The sequence below is a fragment of the Acanthaster planci genome, linkage group LG07, assembly GCF_054643075.1.
Source record: "Acanthaster planci isolate LZ-2023a linkage group LG07, COTS_SCS, whole genome shotgun sequence".
Taxonomy (NCBI): Eukaryota; Metazoa; Echinodermata; class Asteroidea; order Valvatida; family Acanthasteridae; genus Acanthaster; species Acanthaster planci.
In genome coordinates, this window is record NC_141783.1 from 6,670,754 (window position 1) to 6,692,199 (window position 21,446).

At 40.5% G+C, this 21,446-nt stretch overlaps 2 protein-coding genes and 1 long non-coding RNA gene across 5 annotated transcripts; 2 read left to right on the forward strand and 1 right to left on the reverse strand.

Annotated features, from left to right (window-relative positions):
• Positions 1–259: 259 nt before the first annotated feature.
• On the forward strand, positions 260–8,560 carry LOC147798597 (cold shock domain-containing protein CG9705-like). 2 transcript variants are annotated; one of them, XM_087139408.1, is made up of 4 exons: positions 260–359; positions 1,377–1,533; positions 2,323–2,451; positions 4,161–8,560. In XM_087139408.1, exons 2-4 carry the CDS (start codon positions 1,418–1,420, stop codon positions 4,318–4,320), a joined length of 405 nt encoding a protein of 134 aa, XP_086995534.1. In that variant the 5' UTR covers positions 260–359; positions 1,377–1,417; the 3' UTR covers positions 4,321–8,560. The 2 variants fall into 2 exon arrangements, with proteins under 2 accessions (XP_086995534.1, XP_086995535.1); XM_087139409.1 differs by having other exon boundaries at positions 283–359; positions 1,333–1,533.
• Positions 8,561–9,786: 1,226 nt separating this feature from the next.
• LOC147798598 (uncharacterized) lies at positions 9,787–10,748 on the reverse strand. The gene is made up of 2 exons (XR_015426038.1): positions 10,465–10,748; positions 9,787–10,243 (listed from the first exon to the last, which is right to left on the reverse strand). It is a non-coding gene; the product is annotated as an uncharacterized LOC147798598 (long non-coding RNA).
• Positions 10,749–10,871: 123 nt separating this feature from the next.
• On the forward strand, positions 10,872–21,023 carry LOC110978623 (uncharacterized). 2 transcript variants are annotated; one of them, XM_022233749.2, is made up of 4 exons: positions 10,872–11,121; positions 12,506–12,783; positions 14,484–14,507; positions 15,337–21,023. In XM_022233749.2, the coding sequence occupies exons 2-4, from the start codon at positions 12,630–12,632 to the stop codon at positions 17,382–17,384; spliced, it is 2,226 nt and encodes a 741-aa protein (XP_022089441.2). In that variant the 5' UTR covers positions 10,872–11,121; positions 12,506–12,629; the 3' UTR covers positions 17,385–21,023. The 2 variants fall into 2 exon arrangements, with proteins under 2 accessions (XP_022089441.2, XP_022089442.2); XM_022233750.2 differs by lacking the exon at positions 10,872–11,121 and having other exon boundaries at positions 12,668–12,783; positions 15,458–21,023.
• Positions 21,024–21,446: the final 423 nt, after the last annotated feature.

A 21,446-nucleotide genomic window follows, 5' to 3' on the forward strand; every position in this document is an offset into this window, starting at 1 on the left:
TTTCTGTTTGGTGTTTATTTCCAATTTTGCTTTTGAAATGTGAAGTGCACGGCACTGAATCAACTGAACTTTCAGCCCGTCATGGTTCCTTTTTTTCATCCCTGAAGTAGAATCATCAGTACTTTTCATCAAGGCTTTTCTATGGCTGATCAAGGGAAAACAATATGGCCACACCTCATGCGCCATATTATTTTGTGTTCAATTTTTGCCACCCCCCCCCAAAGAATCAGGGCAAAGAAAGTTCTACGCCTGCCAGCGCTAGGTGGCGCTAACACCACTTCACGATTCACGGTCTTCTGAAGACTCGCTCTCCTTGACCGATTGTGGTTCATGGGTTTACTTTCACAAACAAGCTTCCGGTGAGTCTCGAAATCTCGATATATTTCAGCATCTAACAAGCCACGATTGTTGCCTTGATGTTTTTCTGTGCATGTAAAGTTCCATTTCCCTACAGCCTTGCATTTTCCGTCCATTAATGCCTGGTGTTACAGTTGTACGATACATGTATGCCTCGGGCCGGGATCGGGAGGCATTGGGAGGTGATGGTGTAAAGTTCACCCTAACGTCACGAACGTGGCGGGGCCTTAACGTGGTGCACTTCGCCTCTACGGCCTCGCTAGGGCAATATATTTACCTCATATTTCACAATGACAATGAATTACCCTAAATAGTAAAATAATGACACCTGTTAAAGCTACAAAACTTGTTATCTGGTTATTGCCACATTGAAATTGTAAATATTTAACATGCTTGCTTGACTTAGTAAATGGCCAACTTTCCCCACTGTGCAAATGTGATAGTTTCACATACATACATGTACATGTATTAGGTATCCAGAAACTGAGGGTGTATGTTATTCTCAATTGCTTGCCGGTGATACTTCTCTATAAAGCTTCTAAAGTAAAAGAAAAAAAAGATAACATCTTAGAATTGCTGTGAAAGGTAAAAAAAAGATGCGGTTAGGGCCTAGGTAGTGTTGACAAATCTCCAAATTGTGAAAATCTGATTGGTTGTAGTCACAAAAGGAGTTGGAAATCTTTGAACAGTGGAAGACATTTCTGGTTCATGAACGGATTCTCCTTTTTAACAATTTTCAAAAATGTTTTTCTTGAGCCTTCAAAATTTCTTTTCCTTTTGAGATTGCCTGATTGTGAGTTAGTAATGATGAGGGACATGTGCATGTTATTTGGGAAAACAATTTGAAGAAAATCAGGGTTTAACTTGTTTCACTGCCGTCCAAGATTTGTGAATAAGATTTTATCTTGCTGGTCAACCATACCCACGGTCTGATGAGAGCACTTAAAAAAGGCCATTAACTTCTTCCCTACTCAGGTAGTCACAAATGTGCTCTTTCTTTTTCTGCGCACCAAATACAGAAAGTTTGGATTGAGTTTTGTGTGGTGAGACCAAGTGAACAATGTCAGCATCTGCGGAGGGAAGCAGTGGGGTTGGGGATCAGTCTGGCACCAAGAAGGATGAAATCTTCCTTATTCCAAGTCCTGTCATCACAAGAAGGACAAGAACGACCTCGATGTACGTACACGCAATGCTTACATTTCAGTTTGACAATCTTTGCAAAAACCCATGCAGCTCTTCAGTTGCCAAGATTTGATTTTCAAATGCTCGCATTTATTTCAGTGCATATTCTGTCATGAGAATTAGGGGAGTTTTCCAAGTTTCAGTTTCAGCTGTGGCATCTTTCGTTTTTAGCTGACCCCTCAGCTGGGAAAGTTTAGCTCTTTTAAGAACTCATGTTTTGCTAGAGGAGCACTGACCTGTCTAGTGTGTTGTTCCAATGGGCTTATGTTAGGCCTACAAGCAGTTTGTATGGGGAAGTACGCTCATGCAAGTTTACACAGGGAGTAATTGGGTGTTTTACGTTTTGGACGACCAGTGCATACTGAAGGTTTTTTTCTGGTCGGAAGAGCTTTTGCTTTGATATCGAAAATTTGTTTAATTGGTGTGAAAGAAAGAGGTATTTTTATTTAGTACTTGGTTCTAGTACATGTAGATGTCTGTAAAGATACATTTCTTATGAGCTGCCTGAGATCTGTCAGCACTGTTGGAATTGATGACAAGCCATGGTTTGTCAACTACATGGTTGGCAAAAACTATGATAAAGAATTTGCCATGAGAGGGGGTTTGGTGTGGTTTAATGATACTGTATCCCGCTATCGTCCCTTGCCTGAGCCAATTCGGTAGACCAGCTCGACTGTTCGAGGTGCACCTAATGTCTGAAAGAAAGCCGGCGACAGATGCAACAGTGATTTTGGAAAACCTCTGTGACACACACTATCTCAATAAACCCTCACTTTCTTGCAGGTCCCGGGCAGCGGCAGAGGGTGAATTTAAACACGGTGAAATGATAGAATTTTCCAAGAGCAAGGGTCATGGTTTCATCAGGCCAAATGTGAAAGGAAGTAATGACCACTTATTTGTTCATATATCAGAGTAAGTAGTCAGTAATATATCTTCTTTTTTCACTTTGTCACACCCCAGCCATGGCGATAGTCCCAGCCGTATTTGGGACGATTCCAACAAGAGTACCGAATGGTTGGCCCAAATGCAGCAACAAAGTCCGGAGTTGCCCAAATGTTGTTAAGTGTTCTTGTTCAGTCAGGAAGGAGTACGCACATTCTCTATGTATGTGTGGTGATGTGGGCAAGGTTTATGCTCTGATCCCTTGATGCATAACCAACAATATGCACGTTTGAGCTACGACTGTTGCTAAGTATTGTATTTTGATGGAAGTCGCCCGAATGATAGTTGGTTTGGACCATTTAGTCGACCATTTGGAGTCAGGCCTTGGGGCATGATCACAGCACTGGTTTTCATTACGTGATCTCTTTTATAGGTCATTTGTATAACTGCACATAACTGAAAATAACTGTATGAGATCATATCATTGACCATGAACACCGTGCTACGAGACTCGTGGTCGGTGGTAAAATGTAAGAAACTGTGAGATTTTTATAAATTATTTCGATCAAGGTCATTTGAGTGTCACAGCACTGTACATGCGCATAATTAACAAACAGGTAATTAAACTGCAGCTTGCACCTGAACTTGTCCAAAATTTTTCTCATGTATTTTAGACAGGAAAAGATCACTAGCACTTTAACCCTAACCCTCCCAAATCCTCCAAAATCCTTTTCTGCAAAGTGGGAGAATTTGGAGGATTCAGGATGTATGGCAAAAGTGCATGGCTGATTTCGAAGGATGCCGTACATGAAGGTCGTGGATTAGACCTTATGTTGTTTGTGCTTAGTCAAGCACAAATTCAGCCCGATATTTCTTTTGAATCAACCGCACTGCTCAAGAGTGCTATTTGCACTGCCTCAACATAATGACAGGAACTGCCAGAGGATTTTGAAAGATTTGGGCAATTAGGCATACCTCCAAATGACATTTTCAAGAAACTTTGGAGGATTTTGGTGGATTTGGGCTGAATGCAATTTTTTCACAATGAAAATCGGAGGAGTTCAGAGGATTTAGGATGGTTCCTAGTAAAAGGGCCTGGAGGCTAGGGTTAATGACCTTCAGCTCTTCTTAGTACAGCCCCAACACACTTGCCCATATGTTTTGATTCACTGAGAAATAGACAACTCCTAATACCGTGATACCACAAAGAGCGTAAACAAACCAGCACAATTAATATGACCCATTATGTTAAATTCACAGGCTTTGCATGGCTGTCTGTTCTATGTGGATCTTACCTGCATGTCTGCTGATTTCTTTCATTAATGACAGTACGAAAATCTGTCATTTGACGTTGGAAATTACCTGTTCGTCCCTTGTAATGTCGCTACGTGTTCCTTCTCAGGGCTTAAACATACTGTCTTCTCCATTCTCTTATTGTTCTTGTTTTTGTTTTAACGGCACTTTCAGCTACTCAGGTTATATGCTCCACCAACTAAGCCCTATACGGTTTATTCGTAACCTTTGTTACTCAGCATCACATTACGGGGTTAGGAAGAAAGTCCAGTTTTATAGGCAGGAGGAAACCGGAGTGCCTAGAGAAAACCTGCGAGAGCGAGTATGGATTGGAAACCAAATGCACTTAAAGCCTGGGCCAAGCGGGGACTCGAACCGGGGCCTTATTGGTGCAAAGCGAGGAAAGAACAGCTACGCTAACCTGCTCCCCCTTTCTTATTCTGCAGCATTGAGGGAGACTATGTACCCCAGGCTGGGGACAAAGTTGCATACAAGGAGGTGCCCTTGCCACCACAGAATGTCCAAGTCCAAGCTGTGCACGTACAAATCACGGAGATGGTCAAAGGTCATCAGCACCACCGATGGGAGGATCCGGAACCAAGCTAATTATTCTACACTGGTCATTCTTGCACAACTGATCTTGTAATGCGCTTCATTTGTTAGTGAGCAAGTGTTATTGCCTGCTGTGATGTGGTCCATGGAGTTTTTGTGAACCAAGGGGACAAAATTTGCCATGGTACAACATTTACGGACCATGTCATAGCCATTGCTGTTTTGTTACACCATGGTGTTATTTTTGATAAATGTTTCAAATTAAAAAGATATATACTAGGGACCCCTTAAAGGTACTTAGAATTTGCTGTTAAGAAAAGACATGTAATCATTATTGTTGTTATTGCATATGACATGTACCTCTGTCAAAGACATCATGCAGGTACTTTTACCCACAAAACGTTGTAGGTGAAGTTTCATGAAATTTTGTGCAATCATGAGGCACGACCCATGGATCGATTGATTAGATTTTGATTAGAATTATATGCTGATTAGATTTTTATGATGTCATGAAAATGTAATTTTTTGAAACACCCAGATCTGATCAACTTCAAACTTTAGTTGTGTTTGGAATTCAAAAAATGTTATCGTCAGAATTTGGAGTTCATATTCATGAGTGCTGTTTCACTTACTAAAAGGGACATTCTCCATCTGAAAGGACTCCAGACTTGACACAGATGTGGATTACATTGGAAATAAGCACAGTGAATAATGACATCCAGTGAGAGTGCAAAGAATATTTGTAATGGCGCATGCAAAATGGCACGTTTGGGTATTTCGTGAATATTTTATACCATATACTTCATGTCGGCTGTGTTCAATGTGTAGCGTACAATCAGTGGCGTTAATCAACCCATGAAGGATACCACACTGTCCTCAAAATAAGAGATTTGGCAGGATTTTTCCTGATTTCAGGATTTTGTCATCAGGAGTTTCCTGATGTCAGGATTTTTCAAGAAATCTCTTTTAAGATCTGGAAAATCCTGAGTTCACCGTCAAGTTGTTTTTTCTTGTAAAGCTTGACAGAATACATAAAAAAAAGGGACGCCTTTTGGCAAACACAAATGCTACGTGTATTAGACCCAGCGCTGCTTTTGGGCCCTCCACACTTCTGATAATTATTTTGTGGAAATATGTATCTATATGTTCTCCTTCAGTCCCGCCCCATATTATATGTACATGTCGTACAAGTTGTGTATGCTTGGATATTGTCAAGGCAATGACGCACAAGTTCTGTTGATTATGGTGTCTACCGAACACAGGCAGAAATATTCAGCTGTGTGGTAGAGGCATGCGCTCCTCTGATCACCCTCTGGTTTGTAATTTTTGGCCACCCCTTCTGGATTTTAATCTGCAAGTGCTTCACTTTGGTACGCAATGCATACATTTGCATTGACACATGACAATGTGTGCACTGACCCATGCATACGGTAGTGTAGGGTGCAAAGCCTACCTTGTGCACCGGGCTGATATTTTAATCAAATTATTTTACCCAAATATTTAACCAAATTCAACACTGAAAAGGTTAACTTAACCACCAAAGGGATTTAATTGTGGTGTATATATGTCATGTCACATGGCTTTTCGCAGCTAATGAGATTCTCAGTCTGATACCATGGTATAACAAACCCTGATGGTGATGGCTTAACTCTGATTAATGGTTTTGGCAGGGGGGGAACAACAGTACAGTATTTGTCTTGTGTGGTCGTGTTCTGTTTTGCAAAGGCCTCAGGAAGTTAATTCCACTCAATTTCCGTATGGTGTGAGTTCACTGTATCTTTGTTTTTAAAAATATCTCATAAAATGCACAGGGAGTGCGTGGAAGCTGTCCTTTGTCGTTGTGTTTCAAGTATTTTGCCTAGCTTCTGCACAGTTCTCTTTGTGTCACTCACTCACCTGTGAGTCAAAATTGATGCCATGGGTCTTTCTTTTGTGCGCGTGCACCTGTTTCCGTAACCTAGAACCTGGTTTGTGAATTTGAAACCGACCTTTCTGAGAACAGGGCGCCAGTCAACTTCCTGTGAATCTCTCTTTCAGTCTGTGCTTTTTTCCACCAGCCCTATAAGAGGCATGATCTTTAGACCTGAAATGGTGCTATATATCAATTGATTTATTTGTACAAGTTGTCTTGCTTGTATTTTGATGCCCATTGATGATGATTTTACATGACATGTACGAGGCAAGTACCCATTTCCCAAACTTTGTAACCCACACATTCATTGCTTTGGTCACTTAGTATATCTAGTCATAACATGATGGTAAGAGTACGTGTACATGTGCTCATTGTCCAGTGGAAACAACAATTTGAGGACAATTCTGTAAACCTTTAATTTTGTGTTGTGTTCCCATGTTGACTTGTGTTAACCCCAGACGTTTTTATAATCTTCAAACTCCACCTGAGGGTTTGTTGGATTTTGATGAAATATTTGCCCACACTGAATCCCAGTCTGAGTCGCTATAACCTTGTGGGGGGGTATCGCTCCTTAAAAGTTAATTGTGTATTAATAAATATGCCTTGAGTTTCCCTGTAGCGTTAAATTTTGGCAGACACTTTTCACACTTTCAGGGAAAGATGTTCAGTTGCTATTGCACATTAGCACTTAGCAGAGATGTCCCCCAGTGAAACCTTTTGAAAACTCTTTGCCATTACATGTTCAGTGATCACAAAGATGTGTACGTGTGCATGAAATCAAATGAAATCAAAAGCAGTAGAGAAATTGGAAATGCTAACGGTTGCAGAGGAAGTCCTGGGTAGAGCACTACACAACTATTCAGTTGTTTTGAAGTTTGATATAGTTAAGAAATATTCTATTGAACATAGTAAATCTTTGTGAAGGTTTTTTTTCTCTTTTTTTGTGGGTTTTGTTGAGTCAGGGCACCACAGGAAGAAGTTTCACACTTTTTTATTGACAGTTGGTGTTGCTAAAGTAGCAGTTGTGTATATAATTATACAGAGAAAAATTCTCACAAAAACATTCAGGCAATAAGTCGGACTGTTCAGTTCAATGTAATTGGAACTTAAATGAATTAGGATCACTATTTTCATCTCAATTCCTGTCTCTTCTATCTCTTCATGTAACCGTCTAATTAGCAATGTCTTCTCTAAACCTTCTCATGCTGTAAAATCTCTATTTACAGGCTAAATCACATGTTTTATTGCATTGTGAGTCTCTCTGAAGTTCCTGTAGCACACTGTGACTTGGCCTGGGCCCAATTTGTGCCATGCTGCCATGTGCAAGAGCATTCCTCTCACATAAGACAATACAGGTTTTGTGCACATTCAGTTGGAAATAAGCTATATGTCCTGTGCACCATTTGCTCAAGCAAACCTACATGTATGCATGTGGACAGTGTGTATTGTACCTGTAAGCTCTTGCCAGTGTGCTGTCCTGACCAGCTGTCTGTGCTCGTCCAGTCTGACATATGTCATTAGGAAGCAATGTTGTAGTTTGTACGATAGATCTGTACAGTTTTTAAAGTTGTAAAGATGTAGTGTCACTCAAGTGGCATGCACTGTGTACTTGTATGCTATCGTGCCATCTTTGATTATCATTCCCATGTAATCCCAATATGTCCTTTGTGTCTTGTGTCTCTGGTCAAAGGGACTGTGCACCATTCACTGTTTTTTTTATAATGCAGTCCACTTTAATTCCCTTGGCAATCATGTATGCAGAAAGATATGTTTGAAACTGATTTGTGGAGTATTTCCTTAAGTTTTGCCTCATTTGAATCGGTCGGTTGCAGGTAGATGTTTGATCCAACTAGACCAGTTGTTAGGAGTTTTTATAGGCAAGTGTCAGTTCAGTGTAGGCAGTGTCTAAAGTAAGGATATTTTCATGTTTGAGAATAATGGTAATAATTGGGAATAAGCTTACTTAGTCTTTTTGGTTCCCTTTTTTTTAACTGCCAGTATCCTGTAAATTGAATTTTGTCAGTGCCTAGTATGCAGTGAGGCTGAATACAAAAATGCAGGCTGGCACTTGATATTTCTTCCTACAAATGCAATTGGGATAATGGGCTTTCCAGCTGGCATACAGGGCACGGACTAGCATTAGATCTTAGAAGCTGGTCAGCTTATTTGTGTTACCATATGTGGCCAATCAGCATGAAAGAATTCATTGTGCTTGATAAATTTTGGAATACATTGAGTTATCAAAAATGGACATGATTACAAACAGACTCATGGTTATGTCAGATTATGTTGGAAACAACTCACCTTTTTTTTAAATTGTGATTCATTTCAACAAGTAGTGATGTAATTTGTTGAATTAAATGTCTCTTGTTCGTCACAAAATGTTCTTGGTGCACGTTTTAGTGAAATGCATTTATTACAATTCCTTTGTATTTCATGATTTATGGTCAGAATCCCCTGCTGCTGAGCGCTGTGTATTTGTTCGCAGCTGATGACTTGTTGCCCCCGCCCCTCAACAGTGGTCCCCCTCTCCCCTGGAAAAATCCTGGCGACACCCATGACGACAAGTCTTTTGGTTTTGCCCTGAATTCATTCTCCTGGAGCTCAGACAACAGACTGTGGGATACCGGGATGCCGTAATTAATTTCTTTGCTCTTATTTAGTTCAGTTGTTACCTCAAATCCATCCCCCTTTTAAAACTCTCTAATCATAATGCACGTGAGGTAGCTCTATTACGCCGTCCCAGCGTGCGACCCAGCGCGGCGACGCGTTTCGGTTATATCATCTCTGGGCGCAGCGGCGCAAGACGGAGAACTTCACTGTAAAAACGCCCAAGGGTGCATTCTACCAAATGGTTGTACATGTATTTCTGCGCGCGAGCTCGTTAATATTTTGTGATCCCACGGGGTTTTTACAACAAGACAGGCCATAATCAGGATGCATCGTAGAAATATTTCTATAAATCTCGAATTTAGGACTGATAGTCTCCACTTTAGGGTATTTCTGTCACAAAAAGCCCGAAATTGCGGACCTATTTTGGATAGAGGCGCGGGCGGTTACATTCAGAAATGAGCGCTTAGTTTTATTACTATTATTTGGGGGGTATCTTGGTTCAAAGGCGAATAAAAAATTTTCCGTGGCTAACCCCCATGAAATTGAAACGAAAAGTGATCTTCTGGCCATAATTTGAATTTCCAGAGAAAAAAACCGAGGCCAACGTCTTCACGAGAGTCAGCAGGCAGCGCTATTTCGGTCCGGTTTTGAACTGTTTTCTATGGGCGCGTATTTGGTGACACCAAATACGCGCCCATAGAAAAGATGGTATTATGAAAAGATATTCAAGATTATGGCCAGAAGATCACTTTTCGTTTCAATTTCATGGGGGTTAGCCACAAAAAAATTTTATTCGCCTTTCCCCGAAGATACCCGCAAAAAAGCAGTAAAACGAAGTGCTCATTTCTGAATGTATAACCGCCCTTATCCAAAATAGGTCCGCAATTTGTTTTTTTTGTGTGTGTGTGAAAGAAACAACCCAAACTAGAAACTATCAGTCCCAAATTCGGGATTTATATAAATATTTTTTTAAAGACTCGCAGGAAACACTGAACTGAAATTCATTCATATACTGAATAAATTTATTGAAAACTGACGAGTGTGAAAATCTTTTCTGTGAGCACAAAATGAGCGGAACTTTGATTGCCAGCCAAACTAATTTCATCACAGACACTTATAAATCAAATAAAAAAAATTGAGTTCCCAACTCGACTAAAGATTTACATTTAACAGCGATTTTCTGAAAAGAAAAGGGTCAGTGTTAACTGAGAACGAATAATTTTATAATTTAGACAAAGTTTCTTTAATTGCGTGGATTGGATTTCCCTGTTTGTTACTTCACTCGACGAAAACGTCAGCTCTCTGTCTCTCGCTCTAGTTTCTCTGCGCTGAATATTCCGTCACTCATATCACATAGTCTATCACACGATTTGGGTTCAGTTCAGTGCGAGTGCGTCTTTAGATCCGACAAACACAAATCATGGCTGTCTTGGAGATTTTTTCCAGTGAAATCTGGAAAAAATAAACGACAAATTATTCAGTTTTTGAAACCTTTTTTGCCAATCAGTAACATTTCAGACGGTCCCAGCTTCGGGATAGTGAAGTTTCTTAATACAAAGCTGGATAGGCTGGATAGACTGTCATAAATTTCTTACTAGGCCTATATAGGCTTAAAATTAAGCATTATAAAGTACAACTTGACAAACTTTCTGAAACTAAAAAGTGCAACTCACATTTCCTTCTGTTCCTTCTTCCAAATTTGACGTTGATCTCCGGTAATTCACTGCTGCGTAACACCTCAACCATTATTCTTTCCATATTTATCTATTCCAAGTGCAGAATTCAGTTTTTCTTCGAAATCTGACGATTGAAGCACAAAAGCCTCAATCAGTTTTTTAAAAACTCCATTTGAAAGTACACGCAACGAAATTCGCATCGCTCGTTATTTACCCCCTCCCCCGAAAATATGCATACGCGGGACGCGTTTTAGACGCGATGTCCTATCCAGTGTATATAATGCAATGGAGATCAATGGTGTGACCCTAGCGCTATGCGCGCACGCACATTTTTTTCTAGGACTTGTGACATACGCCCTCTGTTGGCCTTAGTAATCACTAGTATTTTTAGAAACAGTCAGGCTGGGAGGCACGTGCGTCGTCCTAGCCCGGAGGGATGCTGGAGGGGGAGAGAAACGTGCGTCGTAAATAGTGCACCATAGATCCCCCCCCCGACGCAGCGATAGCGCTATCTTTGGGCGTAGCCGTGCCGCGGGTCAAATCATATCATCAACACAAAATGGTACCGATGGTCCGAAAGAGAGATGTTCTGCTTGTTTTTGACCATTTTATCAAGGTAGCAAGAAGCTGTGAAAACCTCCTGTGGAAGTTGTGGTAAGTCGGATGTATCAACATACAATGATACGTGATTTCCTCCATGGTTTTTTTTATCACGGAGCATGGAAGAATAAAATGCATAGAGGTAGAAAACAAGTTTGATCGCCCGCCCAGCCAAATACCAGATAGGCCCCCCTACTAAAATAAAATACATGTAGGCCCTGGAGCCTATTATTAGTATGAAATGATGCGTCAGAACAAAGATTGTGTCTGTCGGATGTCTTCTTCCAGTCCCAGGAAAATTCTCTTGGGCATGCCGTGTTGGGGCTGTCTGATGCCATGTACCGGTAGGCCCACTCAGTATTTTGGAAGGAATGTGACAACTTTAGGATGCCAAAAGTGAGGGATTTTATATTACCAACAACAAAAATTGCCACTTTGTGCCAGTCCAAATTTGTTTACTGTCCCAACCAGCATGGTGGCAAGTGAACATACTGCCCTTACTAGGTTGCTACAGGTATAGGCCTACATGCGTAAAGTATAGCTCAAGGACAGGATTCAGTTAGGCGTCAGACGTGGTACTTTCAGAACTGTAACTTGGGTTTGTATAAATCTTACAGTTCTGGAAGTATAGCCTTGGTATGTGGGTTGGTCTTGATGCCTTCTGGAAATTTTCTGGTTCGTAATACTATGACACAAAATAGGTCCAATTGTCAGTGTTATTTTCTCATTTTAAATTCAAGGGTGTGGGCATGTATTTGGTGGGGTTCATGTATCCACAGCACATGTACCGGTATGATTGTGCGTGTGAACATATTCAAATATTCTTCTCACATAATATTCCTCATCAGTTTGACATAGTGATGAATAAGGGTGTTGAGCAGAGTCTTGACTTGCGTGCAAATTATGTTGTATTTCTTCCTGAGATACCGTAAGTATCCCATGAATAGGTTTCATTCATGATCAATTTGTGAAGGATTCAAGATTGCGCTGAACAAGGATATGGAAAGAGTTCCATTTGATACCCTGTGCATAAACCCTTAGAGACTGGTCTCAATAATGAATGAAAACTGAAAAGTGTTCTCGAAGTAAACGACTTGCTATTTTCTCTCCTAAAGTGAACTTTTCAGGACATGTTTTTGCTTTGTGATGACTAATACATGTAGGTCATTGTAGGGAATACTTACTGGCGTACATATATGGAATTCTTTCTAAGGATATTAAAGTGTATGTATGTCAAAGAAAACTGTGTCCTTTGATCTCCATCGGGAGAGATTTTTTCAAAGATCTCTAACTCAAAGGTAGCTGCAGCAACTTCAGATGCATCTTATTGAGTAAGGCCACAAATTTGGATTGAGACTTTAAACTTGCAAATCGAGGATTTTGGCTTGTCAGTAGTCAACTTGGCCTGATTCTGTGTTGTCGATTTTTCTGCACTTAGACCTACTACAAGATCTTGAGGCCACCTTCAAAACCACAGCTTGTGTAACCAGGTTGGTGGGCTGGTTGGATATTTCAACTTGAATTCCATTGTGAAATCAGTTGAAATGTTAAACTAGCACAAGATGGAGAAAGAATCAACCCCTGAACTTGATGTCACTAGCGGGATCAGTGAGGCTACCACAGATGGTAGAGCAGCGTCCACATCAACAGGAGATGGAGCAGGTCCTTCAAGCAGTTTGTCAACAAATGGAAGTCAGCCTGCACAACTATCTGAAGGTACAATGGCTGATCTTGCATTTCTCTTCTCATTGCTTGGGCACTCATCCCACTAAAATGAGCCTGGCTTGATAGATTTTCCTGTGAGACTAGAGCTATGCTTGCATTAAATATATTGTAGTAAAATTTAGGGAGAACCTGTTCACTGATTTGTCAATGTACATGTGCACGTAATAGATTCCCAGGTGTTAGTCACATCCCTGTGCTAAAAAATGTTTGCAAGGCCACTTTAGCTAAGATGGGAGTATTACATTGCCTGTTGGCTGAAGTGAAAAATGCTGAAAAAGGGCTCCTCTGGAGTTACAATTTGCAAGGTCAGTCCATCGTAGCTAAAAAACAGTCATTGGGTTGGGTAGTGTGCTATGTAGTTTAAACCAAAGTGGACATGTGATCAAATTGTAGTTGGGTTTTTATGATGGTTTGCTTTTCAAGAGAAAATTTGTGCGGGATGTTAGGGGTCAGAGGTTGAATCTTGCTATTGGGCGTACTGTTTGTTCCAGAACTGTAAACACATTTTGGCTGTTTTGATTGTGCTAGTTTACCTTTCCACCACAGCTGTTTGTGTAACCAAATTTCATACATGCCTTCTTGGTGAAGTTAGATGGCAGATGGGGAGGTTTATTCACCTTATATCCTCATTAAAATGGTGAAATTCTTGAGCATTTTCAAATCCACACCACAGAAAATCAGTAGCTCATACTCTTGATAACTGTCAGCTGTGTGATAGCTTGACCAGTTGCAACACAGCTCCTATCTTTTCCTTTTGTTTTTTTGACCCCATCCAAATGAAAGCTGACTTATGATTGGTCATTGAAATGGAAGCAAATTGGGCCAATCACAGGCAAAAGTCTGCCTACATTACATATTCATCCAATGGGCACTCATCATGAATTTCCATACTGTTATAACTTTGCATACATGAAAGAACCACATGTACATGTACAGGTACATGAACTTGTATGTGTATTCACAAATAAAAATCAGCAGTCGATAATTTCATGCAATTTTTGCCAGAAGTGGCTGAGCTAATGTAGCAATGTTTACATTATATTAGGTCCAAGCACCTGGTGAAGTGACACTGTATGGAAAGGAGATCTGAAATTGTTGTGTTATGATTAGAGATTAATTAAATTTCATTAAATGTGTGTTATAAGCACCGGTATTGTGGTGGGTTTGTCCATCAGAAGACGGAGGCTATAAAAGGAGGATCACACAGGTCTACATACTTCATGACCGACCACTTCTACCCAAACCCCCAAACTCAGACAGACTCTGTTATCTATATGTGTACGTGTACATCGGCTACATGTGTAATTTATACTTGTTGCATTGTTTTTAACTAAAAACAAAAACACATTGGATTATATCATTTAAAGGGAATACTATGAGAAAGAACAAATACAGCGTGTAGCGTGGCAAAAACAACTTGACATGCTTGATCACCAGAGGACGCTTGGGTCTCCAAGCATGTTCTCATTGTTTACATGAGACTCTGGCTCGTTGGCACGTGGCAGTAATGTCACTTCGGATCTTGGTGGTGCTAACCGCAAAGGTGGCATGAACGCACTGACCAGGTGCCGTGCGCGGGCAATCAGGTAATATTAGGGATAACCAATAATCAATTTAGTATTAGTCAATAATCGATACATGCCATGTGATTTCACAACCGTATTAATTGCGTCATTCTTTATTCTTTTCAGGTGCTCAGGCAAGCGGTAAATCAGGTTTGTAAAGATAAATTTGTAAATTCAACTTTTTTCTCAGTCAGTGCCGTAATTTAGTCTTTTCCCTGTCCAACGTGTACATGTACGTGTACCGTATATCAAAGTGTGAGGTGCTAGGGTAGGAATGAGCTTCATGTAAATGTTCTGAGTGCTCAGGCATTTAACTTTGAGAAGAAATCCGAGTGTTCATACAAAAAGTAAGGCTTGAAATGTTTAGTACATGTGTGTGTCTGCAAAGGGGCGTAGTCTCTAGTCCAGTTCTTTTTGACAATGGGCCGTGTCATTGGTGCATGCACCAAACATTTGTATCCCTGTAATTTAAGTAACTCGGCCAAAGTTTTTGAACTGATTCCGACCACTGTACTTATATTTATCTTATATTGAAGTTTACCTTTGGACTTTGAGAGGAACTCATCAAAAACATTTACTGCAATGCAAATGCAGACGAGTACATGACAATGTTATCATGTTTGCTTTACAAATAGATTTCATGTCATATGAATGGGCGTAAATACATGTACTTTTAGGATAGAACTCATTGCTAAGTACTAATGCCCCATGTATGCCATTTCTTATGAAACAAAAAAGTGAAATGTCTAAAGTAGCTTGCAATTTCCCCTACCTCACCTCTTTTTTGAGCTCAGGAGCATGTACATGTATAATTGTATAAAAGTTGGAGCCAACACGTACACAGGCCTGTACAGAAGGCCTACGTATTCTAAACAAGGAAAATGTGAATGCTATTTGTTCTTGTTCCAGTTTATTGTAAACAGTCCTTTTGTCTTTTATGCACACATGTACATGTAGTGTCATATCTCTTGATTGACAGGCCCTCATGATCTGCCACTTTGCCTACAGTTACAAGCCAGGTTGAAATTCAGTAAGTCTTTTGAGGAACTGTCTTGGGATCCATACTTTGAAAGCATTATTTCTCCACTTTGGCCAGACAGACTCGTACCATCGAGGTCATTGCCAGACACATTAACAGCTTTCTATCTGGAAGTTGTAGAAGCTGTCGTCAAGCATGGCTCCGGGGCAAGTTATACCGATCGGCAGGAACTGATGAGTACAAAGCTGAAAAAAGTGGGACAGATTGCCTTTCAAAGGCTTCTAGATGGTGGAGAACTCTCTTATGGCACAGAGGAATTCAGTTTGTGGGAGACCCTTCTGGGAGGGACAGAAGATATCGTTTCGCCAGATGAGTCTTTCCAGGAATACTGTGCCGCATACTATCTGACCAGTCTGCTTGAGGATGAGGAACAGAGCTTCCGTGACCATCTGGAGAAGATTGAGTCAGTTGGTGTTCAGAAGATGATATCTTTGCTGCAGTTCAGTTGTGGGTTGTCAGAGCGAGCTGCCAATCTCATCCTGAGTCATGAAATGATGCACTCTGAGGACAAAGCAGCACAGATCTTGACAATGGAGCGCAGTTCAACCAAGTTAGCATTCAAACTGAAGCATGAAGGGAACTTGGAATGTGAAGGTCTAGAGGAACTGACAGCTCTGGGCTCTTACCTGGAGTCCAACATGAAGCCACCGCCAACAACGTTGAATGTGCTTCGAATCAAATGCAAGTCACTTCAAGACATCAAAGCACTGGCTGGTATCCTGGAAAATTCCAAGGGGGACTTCTTCAAAATGAACATCATGTGCTTCTTGTCTGATCAGGGTAACGAGATGTTACAGCTGCTCGAGGAAACACTCACCACTGCAGAGAGGGTCTTGGTCAGCAAGAGATTCACAGACCGTCTGTGCACATGTGTGACCATTTGCATTGATGACCAGTCGCATTATGATGCTCAGGCCCTGTCAGTGTGCATTACCGGATTAGCCAATCACATCTGGAATATCAAGGTGGGTGGGACATCGCAGGCAGACTGCTGTACGCTCATAGATGCTCTTCAAGGGTGCTCACTGTACAGCTTCTCTGTTTGCGGTGTTGACATGCTCAGTCGCGTTGCTGCCTTAGGTTCTCTCGTCACTCCATCACTGAAGCAGCTGACGTTATCTTCTTGCAGGCTGCAAGACGATGACATTGACAGCCTGATCAACATCCTCCCAGCAGGACATGCCTTCATATATCTGGATCTCAGTGACAACGAATTCAGTTTGGATGCAGTGAAGGCTCTGATAGCTCACTGTCGCAGTTTCCCTTACCTGTGCCACGTGTCACTCACTGGCACTGGTCTCAACGAAGATCACATTAAGCAGATGCTACAGCAAGATCTTCCGCAACTGGAAAGAAATAATGAAATAGGGCTATATTCACCATTCCGTTACTCATCATGCGACGATATAAGAGGACTTAAACAGCGTCTTCAAGTCAGTGTGGTTAATCCCTCACATTGGTTGAGGATTGAGTACACCTTGTGGGACAAGGGGAACGAAGAAGCAGAGCTGCTTGAGAAGGAAATTGGAAAACTGGACAGATGGCTCCAAAGTCGTCTGGAGTTGATACTTATTGTCGGTAAGCTTTACCACTCTACCTTTGATGTTGAGCGGCTTGCAGGGAGCATAGGCCGCATATCCAAGCAAGTGGAGAGGTTCGTCCTCAATCTGTTGCGACATCAAGAAGAGATTGATGCCACTCGCATACTGAATGCACTGAGTGGGGGATACAGTTTGAAACGCCTGGAGGTGCTCGGCGTCAGTCTGCAGGGTCGAGTGGCTGATATTCACCCACAGGTTATCACTCCATCCATGGAAGGGCTGAGTCTGAGGCATTGCCAACTAAATGACAATGACATTGAAAGCTTGATCAGCTTACTTCCAGCAGGGCACGGTTTAACAGAGCTGGATATTCCTTTCAACAATTTCAGTAAAGAGGCAATGGAGACACTTTCCACTCACCTGCAGAGTTTTCCAAACCTGGACTAATATTTACGCTAGAACAGAGGTCTCAGCGGGGATATGTTGACTCGGGGCTGTGCAGGAAAAACTTTAATGGACCCCAGAGGGAGGGACAGACAGAATTGGATGTTGCCTTGACAAGTTGCTGAGATAGCATGTTAGAGAGACCTTTGTAAAAAATTGCCATTGCATCAGCAGCTACAATCCTGGCCAAATTTTAGGACTCTAGATCTGAACTTTGTTAACTAATAGTGGAAATAAGCTGAAATATTAGGGACACTGGGCTAAGAGTGCATGAAATATTTGTGAATTATCTATGCTGTACAAAGACAAAACTGTAATGATTGCATTTCTTAACCTTCACCGAGCAGAGTGCGTAAAATGCCCTCAAAAATGCGATATATATGACACAATAACAACGGTGAGCCACAGCACATCATTCAAGAGTTTGAGTCTCTCACTTCCTACCTTTTTGGGTTTTTGATGGATCATCTTTGCATTTTTTCAAGCCAGTAACGGAATGACGAAATGAGAAAAATCCCTGAGGATTGTAAGCTGTTTCTGTACCCGAATGGACCTTTCAAATTCAGAAACGCATCAATTTTGGACAGTTTCGGGCCAAAATGCCAGTTTGCATCATATATGATGAACTCCTACAAAACAGTTGTGATGGTACATACACTATGCAAAATTGATACTTATCTTCCCCTTTCTTTAACTTGTGCAAGTTGTCCAAAATATTCAACTGCCGGAGGCCACTGTTTTCCAAGGGCAATGCCAGACAGCACACACAAAATGACATGATAACTGCACATACAAAACCAGAAACCACTTCAGACAATCCTGGCCAAATCTCATTGGGCCCCCCACCCCTGGGCTCCCTCTCAATGTGTTGGGTCTCACCGCGCAGTTTGCGCTCCAGCTCGAAATGACAATGTTGACTGGGGGAGGGGGGACCTGGAAGGGGTGTGGCTATTGACGTGTCCCAACAATGTGTCCAGGATTTCAGCGCCTGCTGGACTTGCATGTACTTGTACAGTGGGCAAAACTTGGGGAAGGGTATTTGGCAACGGTTGGTGTTGCTTAACAACAAGAAGCAAACATAATGCGTAGGCATGCACGTACATAAATAAATGTATTTTTAAGGATGGATTTGCGCCGGGGAGATGTTAATTATTTTGGGATTTTTTTTGCCCTGCCCGGTGTGTATTATAACACTGTATAGTGTTTGCCCCCGAAGGCTTGTGAAAAAATCACAAGCGTACTCGGGTGGAACTCAAACCCACGACTTCCTGAGTACTAGTACGGATGTTTTAACCACTCGACCAAGCTCACATCGGCAAGCTTAGGCAGGGCAAAAAATCTTAAATTAGTGTTTAAATGTACATAGTGACACTGATCATGAATTTTGTGTTTGTGTGAATAGGTCAAATATCTGTCGTACAGAAAGATGTTCAGCAATGTGTTGCTAGCATCTAGAAACTATGAACATTGCACCCAACCTTGATAATTAGTACATCGCTAGTTTTAGTTACTGTATAGGATTGTACTGTATTTTCTGCCTTATGCCAAACCAGGCAGTTTTATTTAAAATAAGTATACTACATACGGTACTTTACCTGTACCAAGGGTGAAGTGCATATTTACGTACCACGTTTCAAATCGAGTTCCAAGTTTTTAACAAAAACCCTGCCAACCTATATTTTGTGTGTCTGCATTCATATGTCTTATCAATATTAGGCACTGATGAGGTGGATTGGCCGTTTAAATGTGTAAACCGTAGAAAATTACCAATTAGTGAAAGACAAATTAGAAATCACTTTCACCTTTTTACCAAAAAATTAAAAAATGGTGTAAATCAGTGAGTAAAAAGAAATCATTTGATTTAAATTGTGATTAATCAGGTGATGTATAAAATCAAGGTGATATAAATAAGCCAATCCTGGTTAAAATGGAGTGTAGTATTGACTGGCTGAAGGATTTTTAATTGAGATGTTGTGGTAAGTCCTGCCTTGATTTGGAAGTGCCATTATCTTGTATAGAACTTCAAGGTTATTCATTGTCAAAGCCGTAGTGCCTAGATGCACTTGTTCAAAGTATTTTCTTGTATAGGAAGCCCCTTGACTTATTTTTGTGCATATTTTTCAAAAATGTATAAACATGTACATGCACGTTGTACATGGTTCTCTTCTTGTATAGGTCCTTTGGTTGATTTCCACCCCCTTTGTTATTTGTTGATTAGTTGGCGGTGTGAATTTAGAGTAGAATGTTCCTATATGACAATCACAGTTGGGTCTGCTGAAGATTGGTCCGTATAAACAGTTGTCTGAGGCAACAATCTTTTGCTGCTGCAGTGTCATTCAGATATGTTCTTTCTGCAGTGGTTTGACAGTATCAGTTGTATGATCTGCAAAAATTGAAGAGCTCACTGAAAAAAAGTGGAGAGTGAGTAAAAAGATTACTTTCATTTGTTTTTAGAAAATAATCATTTCTCACTCCCTTACTATGATTCAAGTTGCTTGTAGTGTTTTAGGCAGACCGTGTGACAGACAGCAACATTCTTCATCACGACCCTGCTTCCAGAGGGTTTATAAGCAAATCATTGGTCTCATTATCTAGAAAGTAACAAGGAGCAGTTCATTTTTGAATTTGGTCAAAAACATCTGTTTGTCTTCAAACCTTGCCTTAAAGTTCAATGTATATCTGCCATTTCAACATTTCCAAAGAATTTTGCTTCACTACTTTTTCTCTTTAATCAGGTAAAAAGGTATTTTATAATCAATTCCAAGAAACAGACTTCTAATTTGTATCTCTGTAATTTTTATCATTTTTGCAGTGTGTTTCCATAAAAAATGAAGGAAATTTCAATTTTGAGTTTTCCAAAAACGTTTGCTAATAATATAATAAAGGATGCTTATTACAGTACATGGAGAACTTGTCAACTGTGGAAAATCTTAAGCAAATCAAGCAGTTGACTTTGAATAAAAATTCTGCATGCAGGAAAATGCAGTCTCTCCCCATTTTGTTTAACATGAAAAACCCTTAAGGTTCTGTTGATTTATTTGAAAGAGTCCACAGAAAATTAAATTTACAATTATCCTCTTTTGGTAATCTATTGAGAGTGCAGCAATAATTTAAAGAGAAAAATACTTTATCATCAAAGATAAGTTTTATGTTCATTTTTCCAAGAATGGTTTGTCAGAACAAAAGGTGAAACATTGCAATGAGAGTTATTAATTTATGTTGAAGCAAACTAATGGATACTTTTTTTCCTGTTTGGTCAATCCCATAGCAACAACAGTGTGATGTCCCACGCTGAATAATCTTATTTTGCAGCGTTTGAATGCTGCATATTCATGTACTTGTACCATTTTTCAAAGCCACTGTCCAATCAGGATCATCCAGTGCTTTTGATTTATTAAATTCTTGACAGTGTTGGGGGTTGTATAAAAGCTGTACGGTCCTGCTTGAACCATGTCACACATCAGATTGATCCAGTTTATGTGAAGAGTAATTTGTTCCAGTAAAGTGTAGAAAACTGCATCTTGTATCGGATACAAGCCTCATTTACAGTGATTTGTTCGTATTTTCAATCACTCTGCTAACAGGAAAGTCATAAAGCATGTCAGGAGGACACAGATGCAAATTAAAAGACTTGAAATGAAAGCGTACCATGTTGCCGTTAATCAATGAAAGTTTATTTGTACGATTTAAAATTTTTTTCCGATTGGAAGAAAATGAAACCCAAACACACTCATGCGTCGATGTCATCAACCAAAAGCTACTGCAGTGCGGGCAGAACTTGTAGGAGATGCTTGGTTTTCAAACTTGTCATTCAATGCACATCAGAGATGTTGTAATGCAACACTGATACTTGACAGCAAAAGTTTGTTTAATGCTGCCGTCCAGTTCTTGTAAATGTTTTTATGAGGTATGTTTTGACGACTTTGGTTCGTGGAGCCAATAGGTGTAAGTATTGTAATAGTCCACTTGTTTTGTTTCTCTGTGTCGGACACTCAAGTTAGATCAATCGCTACTCAAAGGAATCCCCAGGATTTACCCAGGGCTGAGGGGCACTCATTGGCAGCA

Excerpts from the sequence above, each read along its gene's own strand:
- LOC147798597 (XM_087139408.1), top strand. The coding sequence starts at position 1,418 with ATGTCAGCATCTGCGGAGGGAAGCAGTGGGGTTGGGGATCAGTCTGGC. Across the intron at positions 1,534-2,322 it reads AGGACAAGAACGACCTCGAT|GTCCCGGGCAGCGGCAGAGG; the intron begins GTACGTACACGC and ends ACTTTCTTGCAG. Across the intron at positions 2,452-4,160 it reads TTATTTGTTCATATATCAGA|CATTGAGGGAGACTATGTAC; the intron begins GTAAGTAGTCAG and ends CTTATTCTGCAG.
- LOC110978623 (XM_022233749.2), top strand. The coding sequence starts at position 12,630 with ATGGAGAAAGAATCAACCCCTGAACTTGATGTCACTAGCGGGATCAGT. Across the intron at positions 12,784-14,483 it reads GCCTGCACAACTATCTGAAG|GTGCTCAGGCAAGCGGTAAA; the intron begins GTACAATGGCTG and ends TATTCTTTTCAG. Across the intron at positions 14,508-15,336 it reads TCAGGCAAGCGGTAAATCAG|GCCCTCATGATCTGCCACTT; the intron begins GTTTGTAAAGAT and ends CTTGATTGACAG.